At 53.4% G+C, this 16,134-nt stretch overlaps 1 protein-coding gene across 7 annotated transcripts in view; it reads left to right on the forward strand.

Annotated features, from left to right (window-relative positions):
* The window catches only part of LTBP2 (latent transforming growth factor beta binding protein 2), a 117,282-nt gene that overhangs the window by 77,325 nt on the left and 23,823 nt on the right, over positions 1-16,134 (forward strand). For all 7 annotated transcript variants that reach the window (XM_032287870.1, XM_032287869.1, XM_032287866.1 and 4 more), the window contains exons 9-17: positions 1,544-1,618; positions 4,726-4,848; positions 8,242-8,406; positions 8,656-8,871; positions 10,000-10,019; positions 11,235-11,274; positions 12,440-12,541; positions 14,753-14,881; positions 15,624-15,752. In XM_032287870.1, the coding sequence (XP_032143761.1) occupies positions 1,544-1,618; positions 4,726-4,848; positions 8,242-8,406; positions 8,656-8,871; positions 10,000-10,019; positions 11,235-11,274; positions 12,440-12,541; positions 14,753-14,881; positions 15,624-15,752 (999 nt within the window). The remainder of the gene's footprint in view (positions 1-1,543; positions 1,619-4,725; positions 4,849-8,241; positions 8,407-8,655; positions 8,872-9,999; positions 10,020-11,234; positions 11,275-12,439; positions 12,542-14,752; positions 14,882-15,623; positions 15,753-16,134) is intronic.

Genomic DNA, 16,134 nt, shown 5'->3' on the forward strand with positions numbered 1-16,134 from the left:
AGGTTGCAGTAAGCCGAGATCGTGCCACTGCATTCCAGCCTGGGTGACAGAGTGAGGCTCCATCTCAAAAAAAAAAAAAAAATTGTGAAACTTATAGCTGAGTTCTCTTTTGTTCTACAAAAGATGGTATTCCCCTGCCTTTTCCGCTGATGAGAGGTGGCGATCAGTAGTATGCCTCCTGCTAGAGCTTTTCAAGAGGGTTGGCACACTAGTCTGTTCCTGCGAAGTAATAGAGATCTTTTCCTTGTTTTTATTTGATGTCAACTATTTGGGTTTTTTTTTCTTTCTGTAAAGTAAGGGGAAATGTTGTGATATCAAGGCAGGGTGTGTATCAGCATAAAATACTGAGAATTATTTCCTTGTTGGTCAGTCTGCAATCAGATATCTTCTGTGTATTTTTATTATTTCAAAATAAAAAGCAAAAAGTAATAAAATCCATATTATATAACATTCCATATAGAATAGTACATACTATATGTAATGTTAGAATTATATATGTAAAGTATATAATATCATTTTTCTTAGTATTAAAAAATTTTAATTGACAAAAATTATATATATTTGTGGTACACAACTGATTTGTTTGTTTTGAGACGGAGTCTCACTCTGTCACCCAGGCTAGAGTGCAGTGGCACAACCTCAGCTCACTGCAACCTCCTCTTCCTGGGTTCAAGCAATTCCCCTGCCTCAGCCACCCAAGTAGCTGGGAATACAGGCATGTGCCACCATGCCTAGCTAATTTTCATATTTTTAGTAGAGATGGGGTTTCACCATGTTAGCCAGGCTGGTCTTAAGCCGCTAACCCGAGGTGATCCTCCCGCCTTGGCCTCCCAAAGCCCTGAGATTGTAGGTGTGAGCCACTGCACCCAGCCATTGCACAACTGTTGTTCTGAAATAGGTATACATTGTAAAGTGGCTAGTTAACATGTGTATTACCTCACGTACTTATTTTCTGTTATGAGAACACTTAAAATCTACTCTCAGCAATTTTTAAGAATACAAGAAACTCTTATCAACCATATTCACTATGTTATACAGATCTTTTGAACTTATTCTTCCCATGTCTAGCCGAAATGTTGTACCCCTTGATCAGTATCTCCCCTCTTTCCCAGGCTCCAGTAACTACCTTTCTACTCTGCTTCTGTGGATTTGCTTTTCTTAGTTCTCATATGAAAGTAAGGTCATGTGGCATTTGTCTTTCTGTGCCTGGCTTATTTCACTTAGTGCTGCTTTTAATAAAAACGAGGTGGAGGCCAGGTGCGGTGGCTCATGCCTGTAATCTCAGCACTTTGGGAGGCCGAGGTGGGTGGATCACAAGGTCAGGAGTTCAAGACCAGCCTGGCCAACACGGTGAAACCCCATCTCTACTAAAAATACAAAAATTAGCTGGGTGTGGTGGTGCATGCTGTAATCCCAGCTTTGGGGGCTGGGGCTCTCTGCTGCCAGGTGGGCTGGACATCCAGACTGTACCTGCTCCCTAGCATGGGTGACAGAGGAGCCCAAGGGCCCTCCAGTTAGACCTGTTCATATCTTCACTCTTCAGCCTCCCCGGTGATTGAGAATGGCCAGCTGGAGTGTCCTCAGGGGTACAAGAGACTGAACCTCACTCACTGCCAAGGTAGGACCCCCAGGGCCAGGGCTGGGCTCAGGGATGCCGGGCGCACTCCCAGCACCAGACAGGAGGAGTGTCTGTCACTGCCCAAGTGGTCTCCACTAAGCCCAGCTTGGGGGAGTGGTGGGGTGCTGCTGGTTCCAGGGGCCTAAGGAAATCCGGAGACTTGCTTGAGAATGACAGAGAGCTCTGTGGGGCTGTGTCTGAAGGGGCAACCCCAGTCCCTGTGCTTCTACTTTCCTCCTGAGCCGGTCTCCCCGGAATGGGAAGAATTTCAACTCCAGGGTGGGAAATCAAGTCAGCCCGAGTTGGGGAGGGCCTCTGTGAGTTTTTCCCAACTAAGAACCTTTAGCTACTCAGGCCTCCCTCCCACCTGCTTCCACACACAGCCAGGAAGAGGGACAGGGAGCACGGGGGCTTCCTGCCAAGGACAGGCTCCTGGGGCTGGCAGAGGCCAGCGGGGAACAAGGTGGCTTTCCTGTGGGAATCTTTGACAACTGGACAAGTAATTGTCTGTATGGCTTGCCTTGGGTGGCACTGGATCAGAGACAGGGGATTGACCCAGATGGCCTCCAAGGTACTCTCCCCCGGAGCTTGCTTCAGTGAGAGGACTGAGGAAGCCCTGCGTGGCTGGGCTGTCTCCCTGGGGGGTGCCAGGCTGCAGAAGTAATTCCTAACCTGTGGATCAGCAAAGGTGCTTGGGTGAAGCAAAAGGGTGGGCCTCTGGCCCAGCCTCATCCAGGGTCACGCTCCCTCAGGAGGCAGTGGTCTGAGGGCCAAGTAGACAGTGGATGTGAGGACAAGTAGGTATGTTTGCCCTTGGAGGGCACAGCAGGGCTGTTCATATCTAAACTGTCACTAGCTGCTTTTCCTCCCGGTAGGTTTCCCCGTCTGGAGCTTTAAGGTCATCTCAGGATCTCAAATGGGCTCTCTGCCCTTCCTCCTCTGAGCCCCAGGATTCAGGACACCAAAAGACCTTCCCCCAGGAGGCCCTGCCCCTGAAACCTCCCCTTCCCATGTCTGTGGCTGTGGTCTCTGTGTCTGCGAAGGGACCTGCTTGCTCTGCATCCACATGCATCATCCCTCCTCTCTCTCCATCCTTCCCTCCTACTTCCACAGAGTATTAGAAGGGAGGTTATATGGGCTACATACACTGTGCTAGGTGCTGAGTACACAGTGATGGAGAAGACACAGTCCTGCCCCAGGTGAATGAACAATCACATATAATGAGCGGAGTGTTCTTGAGAGGAAGCGGCAGTCACTGAGTGCTACAGGATCCCATGGTGGAGGCCCCTTTCCAGACTGGGAGGATCAGGAAAAGCTTCCTGGAAGAGGTGGTACCTAAGCCAAGACTTTAAAAATGAGTACACGTTGGCCAACAAGGGGATGCAAGCTCTCCGGGCAATGTGAACACCAGAAGCAAAGGGACAATTTGTGCTGTCTGGAGTGTCCCAGAAAGCTCTGTGTACATGGCCTGTGTACATATGGGAGATGCCACAGCCAGCATCTCATCAGAGCCACCTGTTTACCCACAGACTCTGGGGAAATGGTGGAGGGCCTTGGATACCATGTTAGGGTTTAGGGGTTCCCTCTAAGAAGTGACAAGGAAGCCAGAATCTTCCTAAGCAGAGGGAAGCAAGTCAGTTTTGGGTATGGAGACCCACATCCCACTGTGGCCACAGTCTGGAGGCACAGGGATCACCGTCCCTTCCCATTTCTCAGCAGCACCTTCCCAGCTCTTACTGGCACCCTGACCCAGTAGGGCATCCTACCAAGGAGTAGTACCCCTCAGTGCCCAGGCTGGGTCACCTTTCAGCCCCTCGTTCCTGTGCCCAGTGCCAATTTTCCCAAACCCGTGAGTGAACTGGTAGCTCTGCAGACACAGGGCTGTGTTGTCTCCTTCCCTGGAGGCAGGTGTCCCTCACAAGCGATTCATGCTCATCACCTCTGCTGCCATCACCATTATCAAAGAAGTGCCATCATCAAAATGGCCCCGACTCCTCGGAGCTTAGATTGTGAGGGCTGGGACTTCCCCTTGGCAGGGAGAAGCTTGTAGCAGGAAAAGGGGGCTTCCTCTTTGAGGTCACAGAGGAAACCAGTGCACCTCTCTTATTTGAAGAACAGCATGGCCTCCACTGGTCTTTGAGGGGATGTGTGCAGCCTGTGCAAGGCAGGGCATTCAGGAGGACCCGGAGATGCCTCCTCCTAACCCTCTGCACACCCTTGATGTGACCCCTGCTGTCTCCTTCTCCTTCAGAGCCTTCCTCCAGCCTCTGCCTCCTTTTCCTTACCAGGGTGTCCCCTCCTCCAGCTCACTGCAGACGTGCTCCCAGGGTCTTGGGCTCTGCGGAGGTGATTCAGGGACCTCTGGAGGAAGGCTGAAGAGGAGGGACTTGGCTGCCCCTTCTCCACCTTCCAACCTAAACGGTCCCCTCGATCTGCTTCCTGTCTGCATCTCAATATGCCACTCTCTAGCTGAGTGACTCTCGGCAAGTTATTCCTGGGACCTCAGTTTCTTCTCCTGTAAAATGAGGACATGTGGGCCTCTTTGATAAAATTGTTTGTGAGGATTAAATGGGGTATTGTATGTTAATACCCAACAGAGTTCGTAGCATGTAATAGGTGCTCAATAAACACTAGTGCTTGAGGCCATCGAGGCAGCTCTCGCTTGTCATCCCCGCACTTTGGGAGGCCCAGGTGGGCTGATTGCTTGAGACCAGGAGTTTGAGACCAGCCGCGGGCAACATGGTAAAAATGTGAGTCTATAAAAAATACAAAAATTAGCTGGATGTGGTGGTAAGCGCCCGTAATTCCAGCTACTTGGGAGGCTGAGGCACAAGTTGCTTGAACTGGGGAGATGGAGGCTGCAATGAGCTGAGATCACACCACTGGTTTGCAATTTTATCTTATTGTATCCATCTAACACCATCCAGCTGTTACTATCACTATCCTCATTTTATAAATGAAACTGAGGCACGGGGAGAGGAATCACATTGAATGCATAGCAGCTCTTTTGGTGTTGTTTTATTTGGGGAGAGTATTTGAAGATCTCCGTCCAGCCCCTCCCCTGCATCAGTGGGGCGGGCACTTGGTCATCTCCTCCAACCCTGCAGATATCAACGAGTGCTTGACTCTGGGCCTGTGCAAGGACGCAGAGTGTGTGAACACAAGGGGCAGCTACCTGTGCACGTGCAGACCTGGCCTCATGCTGGATCCATCGCGGAGCCGCTGTGTGTGTGAGTGCTGACGGGGACGGGGGTGGAGGACACTAGGAGGCAAGATGGGACCCTTCAGATCCACAGGCCAGGCCCAGGGCAGTAATTTTCCCCGGACCTGATCATCATCCCATGCTCAGGGCCTGTCCTGTGTCTGCTACTCAACCTGGAGTTTGACCCAATATGAAAAACTGGATCAGCTTTTTACCCTAGGCATTTCTTCCAGACCTTTGCGCTTTGGAATTCATCCTTTCTATTTCTTTTTTTTTTTTTTCCTTTCTAATCATTTTTGTTCCACATGTAGCCTTGTTTTCTTTGACAGTGGGCGGGGAGGGGAGGGGGGGTGTGGCCTCTGCTGTGATGTCTGCTGAGCCTTGGCTGCTGAGTGACCCTTCTAGAAGGGCTGTCCCTAGCATTCATGGAGCTTCTGCCCCACCCCAGGGCCTTTCCACAATCCTGTGGTCCCTTGTGGTTCTGAAGTTTCTCCTCATCCACGAACACATAGTGAGCATTAGCATTGTGTCCAGGTATATGTGTGCATGTATGCCAGGCAGGCCTGTTTCCAGTGACCTCTGTGGTTTCCAGGGGGAGAGACCAAGGTTGGCAGTACCCTCCAATGGTGGAACTAATGCCATGGCCCAGATGGGGCTTTCTGTGGGCAGGAAGGCCTGACCAGAGCTGAATAAAACCAGTCCCAACTGGCCTCTGGGAGGAAGCAGCCCAGGTTGGATGGGTGCCCCCAGCTAAGCAGAGCTCCCTGCAACCGGCCAAGCCCTCAGTCTGCAAACTTCCTGGTATCAGGTCTGGGAGGGCCATGGGGTTGAACAAGACTCCACTGCCACCCAGAGACTGAACCCAGTGGCTCCAGGGAGAGAAGCACCAAGAGCTATAGGAGGGGATGCCCAGAGATTGCACCTGGAGAACATGTCAGGCTGCTCTCAAGAAACCTTCAGGGTGGCAGTGGCAGGTGATCAAGGCCTTGAGAGGCTTACAGCCCTTCCTTCTACTCCACGTCACTTACGATCCCTTCACCAGACAGGGGTGTTTGACATCCACGGTGACTTTTATTTATTAGTCCCAGAAAGAGACCTTTAATACAGGAAAGCAGAGATGGCTCTCGAGTGTCCTTTTTTCCCACTCTGTCCCTGGTGTTACTCCCTCCAGCCTCCCACAGTGAGTTACCTACCTGTAGGTGGGAGGGGTGGCGCGAAGTTTCTTTTCCCTTTGTTTCTGAGTTCTGCCTCCTTCCCTCCCTGCCACCTGACCGGGTCCAGTGGAGCAGTCTACAGGACTACCCCAGCCTCCTGATATTCCCTCCTGGGTCATCTCCACCCTGGGGTTCAAAGGGACAGAGACCTTCCTTGCAGTGTCCCAAGGGAAGTGGCTGCTAGAAGCAGAGATTGCACCTGGAGATCCAGGGCTCACAGCCTGGCTGATGATTTACCTGTGGTGAGCATGTGAGCTTTGACAAGCCACTCTCACACACCTTACACTCGATTTAATCTCTATGACAATATCACAAAGAAAGTTTATTAATCAGGAGTCTTTGGATTGTAAGTGACAGAAACCAAACTCAAACTGCCTTAAGCAAAAAAAGAACTCGCTGGGGCTGGGCACAGTGGCTCACACCTGTAATCCCAGCACTTTGGGAGGCTGAGGCAGGTGCATCACTTGAGCTCAGGAGTTCAAGACCAGCCTAGGCAACATGGTGAGACTTTACAAAAATTAAATCAAATCCCTGCTCCACCATGAGCTACAGGACCTCCCTGGGCCTTAGCTTCTTCATGTGTAAAATGAAGACAAGAGTGATCATTCCATGTGTCTTTTGTAAAGCCACATGCCTGTCTTTACAAAAAATTAAAAATTTACCAGGCATGGTGGTGCACGCCTGTAGTCCTGGCTACTTGGGAGGCTGAGGTGGGAGGTTGGCTTAAGCCCAGGAGGCAGAGGTTGCAGTGAGCTGAGATTGCAGCACTACACTGCAGCCTGGCCAACAGAGTGAGACTTCTCAAAAAAAAAGCATTGGTTCACACAACTAGGCAGTGCAGGCATGGTGTGGCCCCAGGCTGGCTGACCCAGGCAGCCACCATATTGCAGGGTGTGCTGCTATTTCCTCTGTGTCAGTTTCATGGTTCCTTCAAAGGTGGTCACCAGATGCTCTAGGTCTACACCCTCTCAGCCTTGCAAACTCAATAAAAAATGAGCCCCTTTTCCCTAATGCCCAGGAATAGTCTCAATGCTGATTATCATTGGACCTCCTTAGTGTAGTGTCCATCGCTGATCCAATCACTGTAACCCATGGTATGGACAACATGCCTTCAGCCAGAAAGGCGTCAGCCTCCACTCCAGTCACATGGACCAAGGGTGGGAAACTGGTGGTTCCCATAGGAGAACCAGGGTGATTACACCAGAATATGGCACATAGACTCTGGGCAGGCAGAAATACAGGTGTCCCCTGACATGGAATGATCATTCTCATCTTCATTTTACATGTGAAGAAGCTAAGGCCCAGGGAGGTCCTATAGTTCATGGCGGAGCAGGGATTCCAACTCGGCCTGCTGCATCCTGGGCCTGACCAGGACTTTCCCAGAATCATTCATTCCTCAACTTTGATTGACGTTCTCTTCACTCCACCTCCCCTCCTCTTAGAATCCAGTCCGCCCTCTATGGAATCCAGACTTTTCCAACTTGGCATGCCTCCTCGTCTTCCATTGAGATAACATAAATAAACTATTCTTTAATATTTATTATCAAGGTACAAGAAAGGAGATAAGGGTGGTGGCATTGCTATGACCTAAGCCCAGTGTAGTTCAAACTCACAGTTACCCTCAGTATTTTGATTGACTGGTTGATTCCATCTTTGATTGGCTCACTGATTTAGCCATCCATCCATAGATTCAACAAGCATTACTTAGCATCTGCGTGCACCAGACACGATGGAAGGTGCCTGGGTGCCAGAGATGACCAAGATAGAGTCCTTGTCCTTCAAGCTCCCCATTGAGCCTTTGTTCCTTACCTTGTCTCACATTCCAGAAGGCTGTGGTCCTCAGGATGTACTGCTCCCCGCCCAACCCCAGGCACACGCGGGGCCTTCAGTAAACACTTCTAAACTCAGCACCTTAGACAAGCAGCTGCATCCTCGTTTCCTGCCCTCAGGTGACTCCTCCTCATGCAGGTGGGGAGTCACGGGTCTCATCCAGCACATGACATTTGCAGGTGCTGAGACATTCTACTCTGCCTCTTCCTCCTAAAGTTCTTGTGAGGATTTACAGGGCTCCAAACGTCATGACGGAGATACGGGCCAGGCCAGTCTGAGCTCATGTGGCCTGCCACACCTCCATCCACTGCCCTCCCAGCTTCGCATTCCCCTCCCGCTGGCCACCTGCCCACCTCCACGTGCTGTGTCTGTTGCAGCGGACAAGGCCATCTCCATGCTGCAGGGACTGTGCTACCGGTCGCTGGGGCCTGGCAACTGTACCCTGCCTTTGGCCCAGCGGATCACCAAGCAGATATGCTGCTGCAGCCGCGTGGGCAAAGCATGGGGCGGCGAGTGTGAGAAATGCCCTCTGCCTGGCACAGGTAACCCCGGTCTCCATCCGGGCTTTTAATCCCTCAAGGCCAGTGACCGCGTTGCTTGCCCGAGTAGACCTCCCTCAAGCTGGAAGACTGAAGTAGTCTTCCCTGCCTGCTTACCTGCTTATCCCAACTTGGGGCTCCCTTCCTCTTGGCTCCCACAACTGCCGTGTCTCCCAAAGGAAGGAAAGGAGGGCCCTGGTTTCCTGTAGGAACAGCACCTCTCAACTTGTCCTCTGGCTGTTGGCTTTGCAGAGGCCTTCAGAGAGATCTGCCCCGCCGGGCACGGCTACACCTACGCGAGCTCTGACATCCGCCTGTCCATGAGGAAAGCTGAGGAGGAGGAGCTGGCCAGGCCCCCAAGGGAGCAAGGGCAGAGGAGCAATGTGGCACCGCCCGGCCCAGCAGACAGACAGCCGCTCCGGGTCGTCACGGACACCTGGCTCGAGGCTGGGACCATCCCTGACAAGGGTATCTGAGCTGGGGGAGATGCCTGAGGGATTCCTCTTTCCCCTAAGTTTCCAGCACCTCAGAGAACTGTGGGCATTTATCCTGGGTCCCTGGGCATCCCACCTCTGGGGCATTTGGAAAGGGAGTTTGGAGCAGCAGCACCCAGCCCTGGCAGCCTTCTCTCATGGCCTGGTGCAACTGCAGGGCCCCACCTACTTCCTCTCCCATATGAGGTCAAGAGGCGCTCATGCCCCAGGGAGTTGCTTGTGGAGGTGGGAAAGGTCAGCCGCAGCCCCCACCCCAGCAATCAGGCCTCTCTGTCTCCTGCCCCCTGGCCATGCAGCTTCTGGGGCCAGTGCTTGCTGCAGGCCTGAACAGCTGGCAGGTGGGTCCTGGGGACCTGCATGCTAGACCCCTGGCCCTGGCCTTAGAGTCGGAGTGCTAACTCAGCCCAGCGACATTGGACTCCAGAGGCACGGGGCTGGAGGGAGACTGGGTATGAGGCTCTCCTTGCAAGCGCCCTGAAAGCTATGGAGAAGTCATGCCCAGGTGAACTGGTAACCCTTGAGTGCAGGAGGCCTGGAGCATCATAAGGCCAGGAAAACTATGTGGTTTCTCAAATTGCTCCAGGAATCTGGACTAGACAGGGAAGTGAGGACAGAGTCCCAGTGCTGTGGACACAGGACACTGGCCATGCCAGGAGCAACTCCGCTCCTTCCTCAAACTGTTCCCCTGGCCCAGAGCCCGGGGCAGCGGGCAGCGTTACCCAGCCTGGCTGGGAGGCAAGGGAGGAAGGAGGTAGCAGTGCAAGGAGGTGGCTCCAGGATGGATGGGGTGGACAAGCCCGGGAGCAGGTGGGACTCCTGTCACCGGAGGCCTTACAGGAAAGCAGGGGCTTCTGCTTACCAAGTGAGAGGCTGCACTGAGCTATCTTCAGGCCCTCCAGACCTGGGGTTCTGGGATTCTGTGGTGGCTAGTCCCTGCAAGGGTGACAGGCAGAGGCATGTAGAAGAGTCCATGCTCTCTGTGCTGCTGGCCTTGCCGGGGACGTGGTCCGGGTGCAGACTGTGAAGCCGCCCAAGTGGTGGTGAGGGGAGAAGGCAGCCAGACCCTCCTCCCTGAGCTAACGCCCTCACCTTTCCCTTCCAGGTGACTCTCAGGCTAGCCAGGTGAGTGAATCCTCTCACTAGGGAGCCGGGCAAGCATGACAGAGACGAGGACCTGGTAGCAGCTCAGGCCCCAGGACAGTGAGAGGGAGAAAGATGGAGTATCTGTCGGATTTTATTTGAAGAGATGACCAAGTGGGAGGATTGATCCAAAGACCCAGTTTTACCCTAAAGGAAGTGACAGCAACAACTCCTGTTGACGGAGTGGCCCCTGCGCAAGCAGTTTCCCATTTGGGATGGGTTGGGGCCCCTTCAGAAAGGAAGTGGGAACATGTCCTGTTAGTCCTGGCCATCGCTCAAGCTTTAAGCACTGCAAATGGGGTGTAGAGCTGGTTCCAGTTCATTCTGGGTCTGGCACTTTCTGCACTGGTTTGGTTGGACCTCAGGTCTCCTCTGGGAGTGGTGTATGGGGAAGTCGGGCACAGCTGTGAACAGCCTCAAACCACCTCACTGAGAAAGGCACATCCAACTCCCTTCCCTGTGCCCAAGATTCCCCTGGGAAAAACTGGGTGTCCTCCTAGGAAAACATTCCAGAAGAGGAGATCTGTTTCTTCCTTCATCAGCCTTAGTCCCTGCTCTGTTCCCCGACCCTCCGAATTGCATTGCTGACTGTCCGCAAATACAGTTTCTCTGAGGGGTCTTATTCTCTCCCTGGGCTCCCATATGATGTCCTCCCAGGCGAAAGTGCTAACCCCAGTCCCCACGGCTGCAGCCAGCTCCAGGGCCGTTTTCACCCTCTGCCCACTCTCCTCCTATTGCGTCCCCACCTCTCAGCTACCTCTGTCCACCAGCCGTGCTGAGGGACACCAGGTATAGCCTGCGGTCCCAGCTTCTCCACACTGGCCCTGTGGCTCCAGGACTCCAGTGAACCTCCAGAGCTTCTGTGACTGTGTTGAGATTCGGGGGTTATAGCTGACACCACACTTGCTAACTTTCCACCGTGTACCCAGCACTGAGCTGGCATAGTATGCACATCAGCTCATTTCATCATTTCAACTTCCCGTCATGAGATAGTTGAGAAGATGAATGAAGTGAGTGGTACAAAGTGCCTGGCAGAATACCCAGCATAAAGTAAGAACTCATCAATATCAGGAAGGAATGAAAAAGTGAACCAGCCAGCTGGTAGGAAGCCCGGAGGTGGGTGTGGGTGTGGTGGAAGGTAACACGTTGCAGGGACAACAGAGGAGCCAAAAGCGACCATCTCCTGTTTCTGTGCAGGTCACGACCAGTGTCACTCCTGCACCTGCCTGGGTCCCAGGTGAGTCCTTCTTCTTAGCGGCTCCCAGGCAAAAGAGAAGGGAGGGAAAGAGAGTCCTTAATCAGGAGCGGACTTACCATGTGTGAGCTGGTCCACACTCACACAAATCAGAGGAGGGTGAGAAGGATGTGGCCTGTGAGTGCTGTTTCTGGGAGCTCTCTATACACCTAAGGTGAGGTCAGTGTATAGAGTGTGTATCACTCCATGATGCTTCACAGATAGTTTTCTTCTTTTTTTGAGAAAACTCCAGCCTGTGGCCTAGGCTGGAATGTGGTGGTATGACCTTGACTCATTGCAACCTCTGTTTCCCAGGTTCAAGCAATTCTTAGCCTGTTTCAGCCTCCCCAGTAGCTGAGACTACAAGCGTGTACCACCACGCCTGGCTAATTTTTGTATTTTGAGTAGAGACGGGGTTTTACCATATTGATCAGGCTAGTCTCAAACTCCTGACCTCAGGTGATCCGCCTGCCTCAACCTCCCAAAGTGCTTGGATTACAGGTGTGAGCCACCACGCCAGGCCATCACAGTTTTCTAGCCGTGGAACTCTTTGTGGATTTCATGGCACCACTTGGCACATAAATCAGAACAAAGAGACAGCACTAGCTGAAACAGGTGGTCAGCTGGGTCGCTACACTCCTTCCCCCAGGAGGCTTTGTCTTACCTCCTAAAAATGCTACTTGCCTGTCACTGGTGTTGGGTTCAGACATCGGAAGGCTGAGCTCATGGTTCCTGTAAAACAGAAGACACTGATGCCTGTCTTGCGGCATCTCAAAGCAAATAAGATGTTGGTATTTGGGGCAGAGCATTTCTCTGTAAGCTGTGAAATGCTTTGTCAGCAGAAGGGAAAGAATGTTGAAGTGCAAATCAGAAGACCCAGGTGTCAGCTGTGCCTCCAACAAGCTGGCTGGCCTTGGACAAGTAGCCATTTCTGCAAGCCTCAGTCTTCTGTCCCTGAAATGGAGGATTGGGCTGGATGTCCTCCAAGGCCTGTGAGAGCTCTGAGATTCTCTAAGTGGGGCCAGATTAACTTTTAAGAGACTGGAAGGCATGGGAGTGACCCATCCAGGCTTCACCCTTCGTTCTTGGGAGCCTGAGCAGCAGGGAAAAGGGAGGGGCCGTGGTCGGCCAAGGGGCTGACCCACCTCTTCCCCTCTCTCCTTCGCAGGGGATGCCACAACCCCACCAATGCCTGAACAGGGAATTCCAGAGATACAGGAAGAACAAGTGACCCCCTCCACCAATGTGCTGGTGACCCTGAGCACCCCAGGTAGCTGCAGCCAGCCCTTTGAGGCTCCCTGCGCCCTGCCCTGAGAGCTGTGGCTGTCCAGAGCCAACTCCAGGGTGGGGGCATGAGTGGAATGCCCCCTGGCCTTTCCAACTAAGTGAAGTCTCCAGCAGGGTCCTGGCCGTGCTCCGCACCCCAGCCTCATCTTACAAAGAGCACAGGGTCCCTCTAGTGAAAGCGAGAGCCCTGTCTGGAGCACTGTCCAAGCCCAGAAGGGGGAAGAGAAGGGACGCCATGGGAGAGGGAAGCCAGGGGTCTTCCAGGAGAATCTGGGGGTCCCTTTCAAAGAAGGGGAACATGGAGAGTGTGGTCTGCTGGGGTCCTGGCTCTTCCAGGCCACCCCTCCCCCGAGTCAGCAGAATGTCCTGGCAGCAAGCAGCTGCCTGCCCACGGGAAGGCTGATTTTCGGGAAGGAACATGGCTCTATTTCTCAAGGTTGTTTAACCAAGCCTGCATTCCTCTCCCTCTGGTCAGCTACAGTGATGGGAGTGAGGGGCGGGCGTGGAGGCGATCCTGGCAAATCCACCTTGCTCTGGAATGTGCCCTCCTTAAAGGCTCATTGTCTGGGGACTTGGTGCCAGAGAAGCAAGGCGGGTGCTGTTGCTATTCCCTGCACACGTGTGTGTCCGTTCTGGGGGGCTCCTGCTCCCTTAACCTCACGGCTGGATCTAGAAACCCAAGTCACCTTGGGTGGGGGTGAGGGTAGTGGTGGGGTTCTAAATTTCTTCCAGCAAATAGAAAGCCCCTGCAGCCTGAGGGAAAGTCCAGAGAGTGGGGAGCAGGGGTTCAGCCTTCCCAGGTGTACCCCACTGACCTCTCTCAGGACCTCTCTCCTCTGGGCTCAAAGTGCTGCTCCAGGGAGCGTCCTCTTCTGTCCTCTGCTCAGCAGGCAGAGTGCATGGAGGAGTGCTGAGTTTCTGACAAGGAAAATGGGTGTGGAGGAAGGGATGGGAAGCAGGGGGCAGGGGGCAGGGGGCAGGCCAATCTCAGCAGCAGCTCTTGACATGTGGGTGAGTGTCCCTACCATCACCACCAGCCTCAGCCTTTTGCCCTATCCCCCTTCTCCTCTGCCATTCTGTAACCCCATCCCTCTGGGCAGACATTTAAGACCAAGCTGAGGGCCCCTACCACCCTCCACGTGGACACAAACTTGGAGCCAGGCCCAGGGAGAGGGTAGCCTTGGGTACACATTCAATTCAGTACAATTTGGCAGACTAAGCACCACTGTATACTCACATACCACTTCCCACCCCATTCCCTTGGGCCTTCAAGTTCTCCTGAGCTGTGGGCGCAGGGCAGGGAGCCCTGAGCATGTGGGCTTCAGGCAGAGACTTCAGGTTGAACACAAAGGCAGAAGGCATCATTCATTCATTATTCATTCATTCATTCATTTGGCATGTTCTAAGTGCCAGGTAGTTTTCTAGTATTAGGGATACTTTTCAGAAAGCTAGAGTCTCTGCTGTCTACACAGCCTCAGCCCTGAGTCCCAGTGAATCTGCCTCCAAATTATTTCTCAATTCTGCACCTGTCTCCCCACTTTTCACCCCATCACCACTACCCAAGGCAGACCCTCATTTAAATTATTCAACAGGTTTTAAGGGCCCACTATCTCTCCCATATCAGTTCATCCATCATCTCACTGCCTGCATGGCCTTTCTAGGACTGCTCTGACCCACTCCTACCTTTCACCAACGCCCTGTTATAGGCCAGGCTCAATGTGGCATTCAAGGCTTGCTCAGTGGACCCCAACCCACATCTCCCATTTCACCCATGGTTTTCCCCATGCAGCTTACTCACAAGATCTGTCCATCTGTCCAGGGAAAACTGGGCAGGAGTTACAGGGAGGGATGGCACTGGGCACTGGGCACTGGGCACTGGGCACTGGGCACTGGGTAGGAGTCGGGCCCATTTTTGGGGTAGGGCCAGGTTGGAGGGTTTTTGCAGAAATTTGCTGGACATATGGGTGACCTATTAGATCTCGGTGAGGAGAATGACCTACCTTGAACTCCATCCTGGGTAGGGCTTGGGGTCCCGGGCAGAGGTCCTCTGGGATCTTATGCAAGGCTAAGCTGTGCGTGGATATGGGAGGGAGGGCCTGGCTAAGGTTGGCCTTCTGAGGCCCCTAGACCCTGGCCACTGACTCTGTCCAGCACCCACCCTGCCGTAACCTCTGCTTTGCTCTGTCTCCCACAGACATTGACAGATGTGCTACTGGAGACACCAACATCTGTGGCCCTGGAACCTGCGTGAACCTCCCAGATGGATACAGATGTGTCTGCAGCCCTGGCTACCGGCTGCATCCCAGCCAGGCCTACTGCACGGGTATTCACTTGGGTGCCCTGGGCTTACTTGGCGGCTGGAGTAGATGGGAGCAGGGGCTAGGAGGCTGAGTTGAGAGTCCAGGAAGAAGCAGAAGGTCCAAGCAGTGCTGGGTGGTCAGTGAGTTTAGGAGGAGTGCAGTTCCTATGGACAAAGCTAGTGTTAACCTTCAGGGGAAGCCCCATCTGATGAGTCTCCAGGACTCCAGGAGCATGGAAGCCACCCCATTGCATGCACCCTGACCTGTGCCTGGCAGCCTTCTGCACTGAGATCAGCCCACCCCTCAAACTGGCCATTTTGCTGCCTGCAGAGTGGACCAAGGTCTACCCTAGTTGCAGATGTCTCCACCAGGGTCATCCCTGGGGGTAGATCTGAGGCTAAGATAAATCATCACCTGTGGACCTCATTCTTCCTCCCCTCACTATGTTCAAATAAGGGAGAAACACCTACTGTGATTTCAGAGGAGAAAGGAATCATGAGGCTACTGGAGGAAGGAGACAAGGGGCAGAGAGGAGGGTCTGGCAGTCACCCCAGGCTTCTGGTGCCTGAGTGGGCCCTATGGGCTAACTTTATGGCTTCCAGCCTTAGGATTTTCATCTCCTCAGCCTCTTCCACTCCTTCACCCCTTCCTTGCCACACAGCATCACCCCCTGCCCTGTCCTTAATGTGGGCAGGTAGCTGGCAGGTGCCCAAAGAATGGCACCGCTGGCCCCCTTGACCTGCCTCCCTGCCTCCTTCTGGTCAGATGACAATGAGTGTCTGAGGGACCCCTGCAAGGGGAAAGGGCGCTGCATCAACCGCGTGGGTTCCTATTCCTGCTTCTGCTACCCTGGCTACACGCTGGCCACCTCGGGGGCCACGCAGGAGTGTCAAGGTAAGCCAAGCCCTCCCTTGCCCTTGGACATGCCCCACAGTCTCAAGGGTATGGAAGAGGAACAAGGGGTTCACACCCCCAAACACCGTGCTGCAGAATGGGGAGTGGCCAGCTGAGGGAGGAGAGAACAGAACTTGGGCCTGGGTCTGGGAGGAAGCTAACCCTATACCAGTGTCAAGGAGGGGTAGAAATCCAAAAGCCAGCAATCTCTGCAAAGGCCCTAAGGCATTGTGGGTGGAGCCAAGAGTGTCACAGGGTCAGCAGACATGCCTGGAGATGAGGACTAATCACCAGGCCCCCCAAACTCTGAGTGACAAGGAGCTGCTTTCATTTTAGGGAAGGAGGGAGACCCATGAGGTTGCCAGGCTGGGGCTATTGGCAA

The sequence above is a fragment of the Sapajus apella genome, unplaced genomic scaffold (assembly GCF_009761245.1).
Source record: "Sapajus apella isolate SASKATOON/1434 unplaced genomic scaffold, GSC_monkey_1.0 scaffold20, whole genome shotgun sequence".
Lineage (NCBI taxonomy): Eukaryota > Metazoa > Chordata > Mammalia > Primates > Cebidae > Sapajus > Sapajus apella.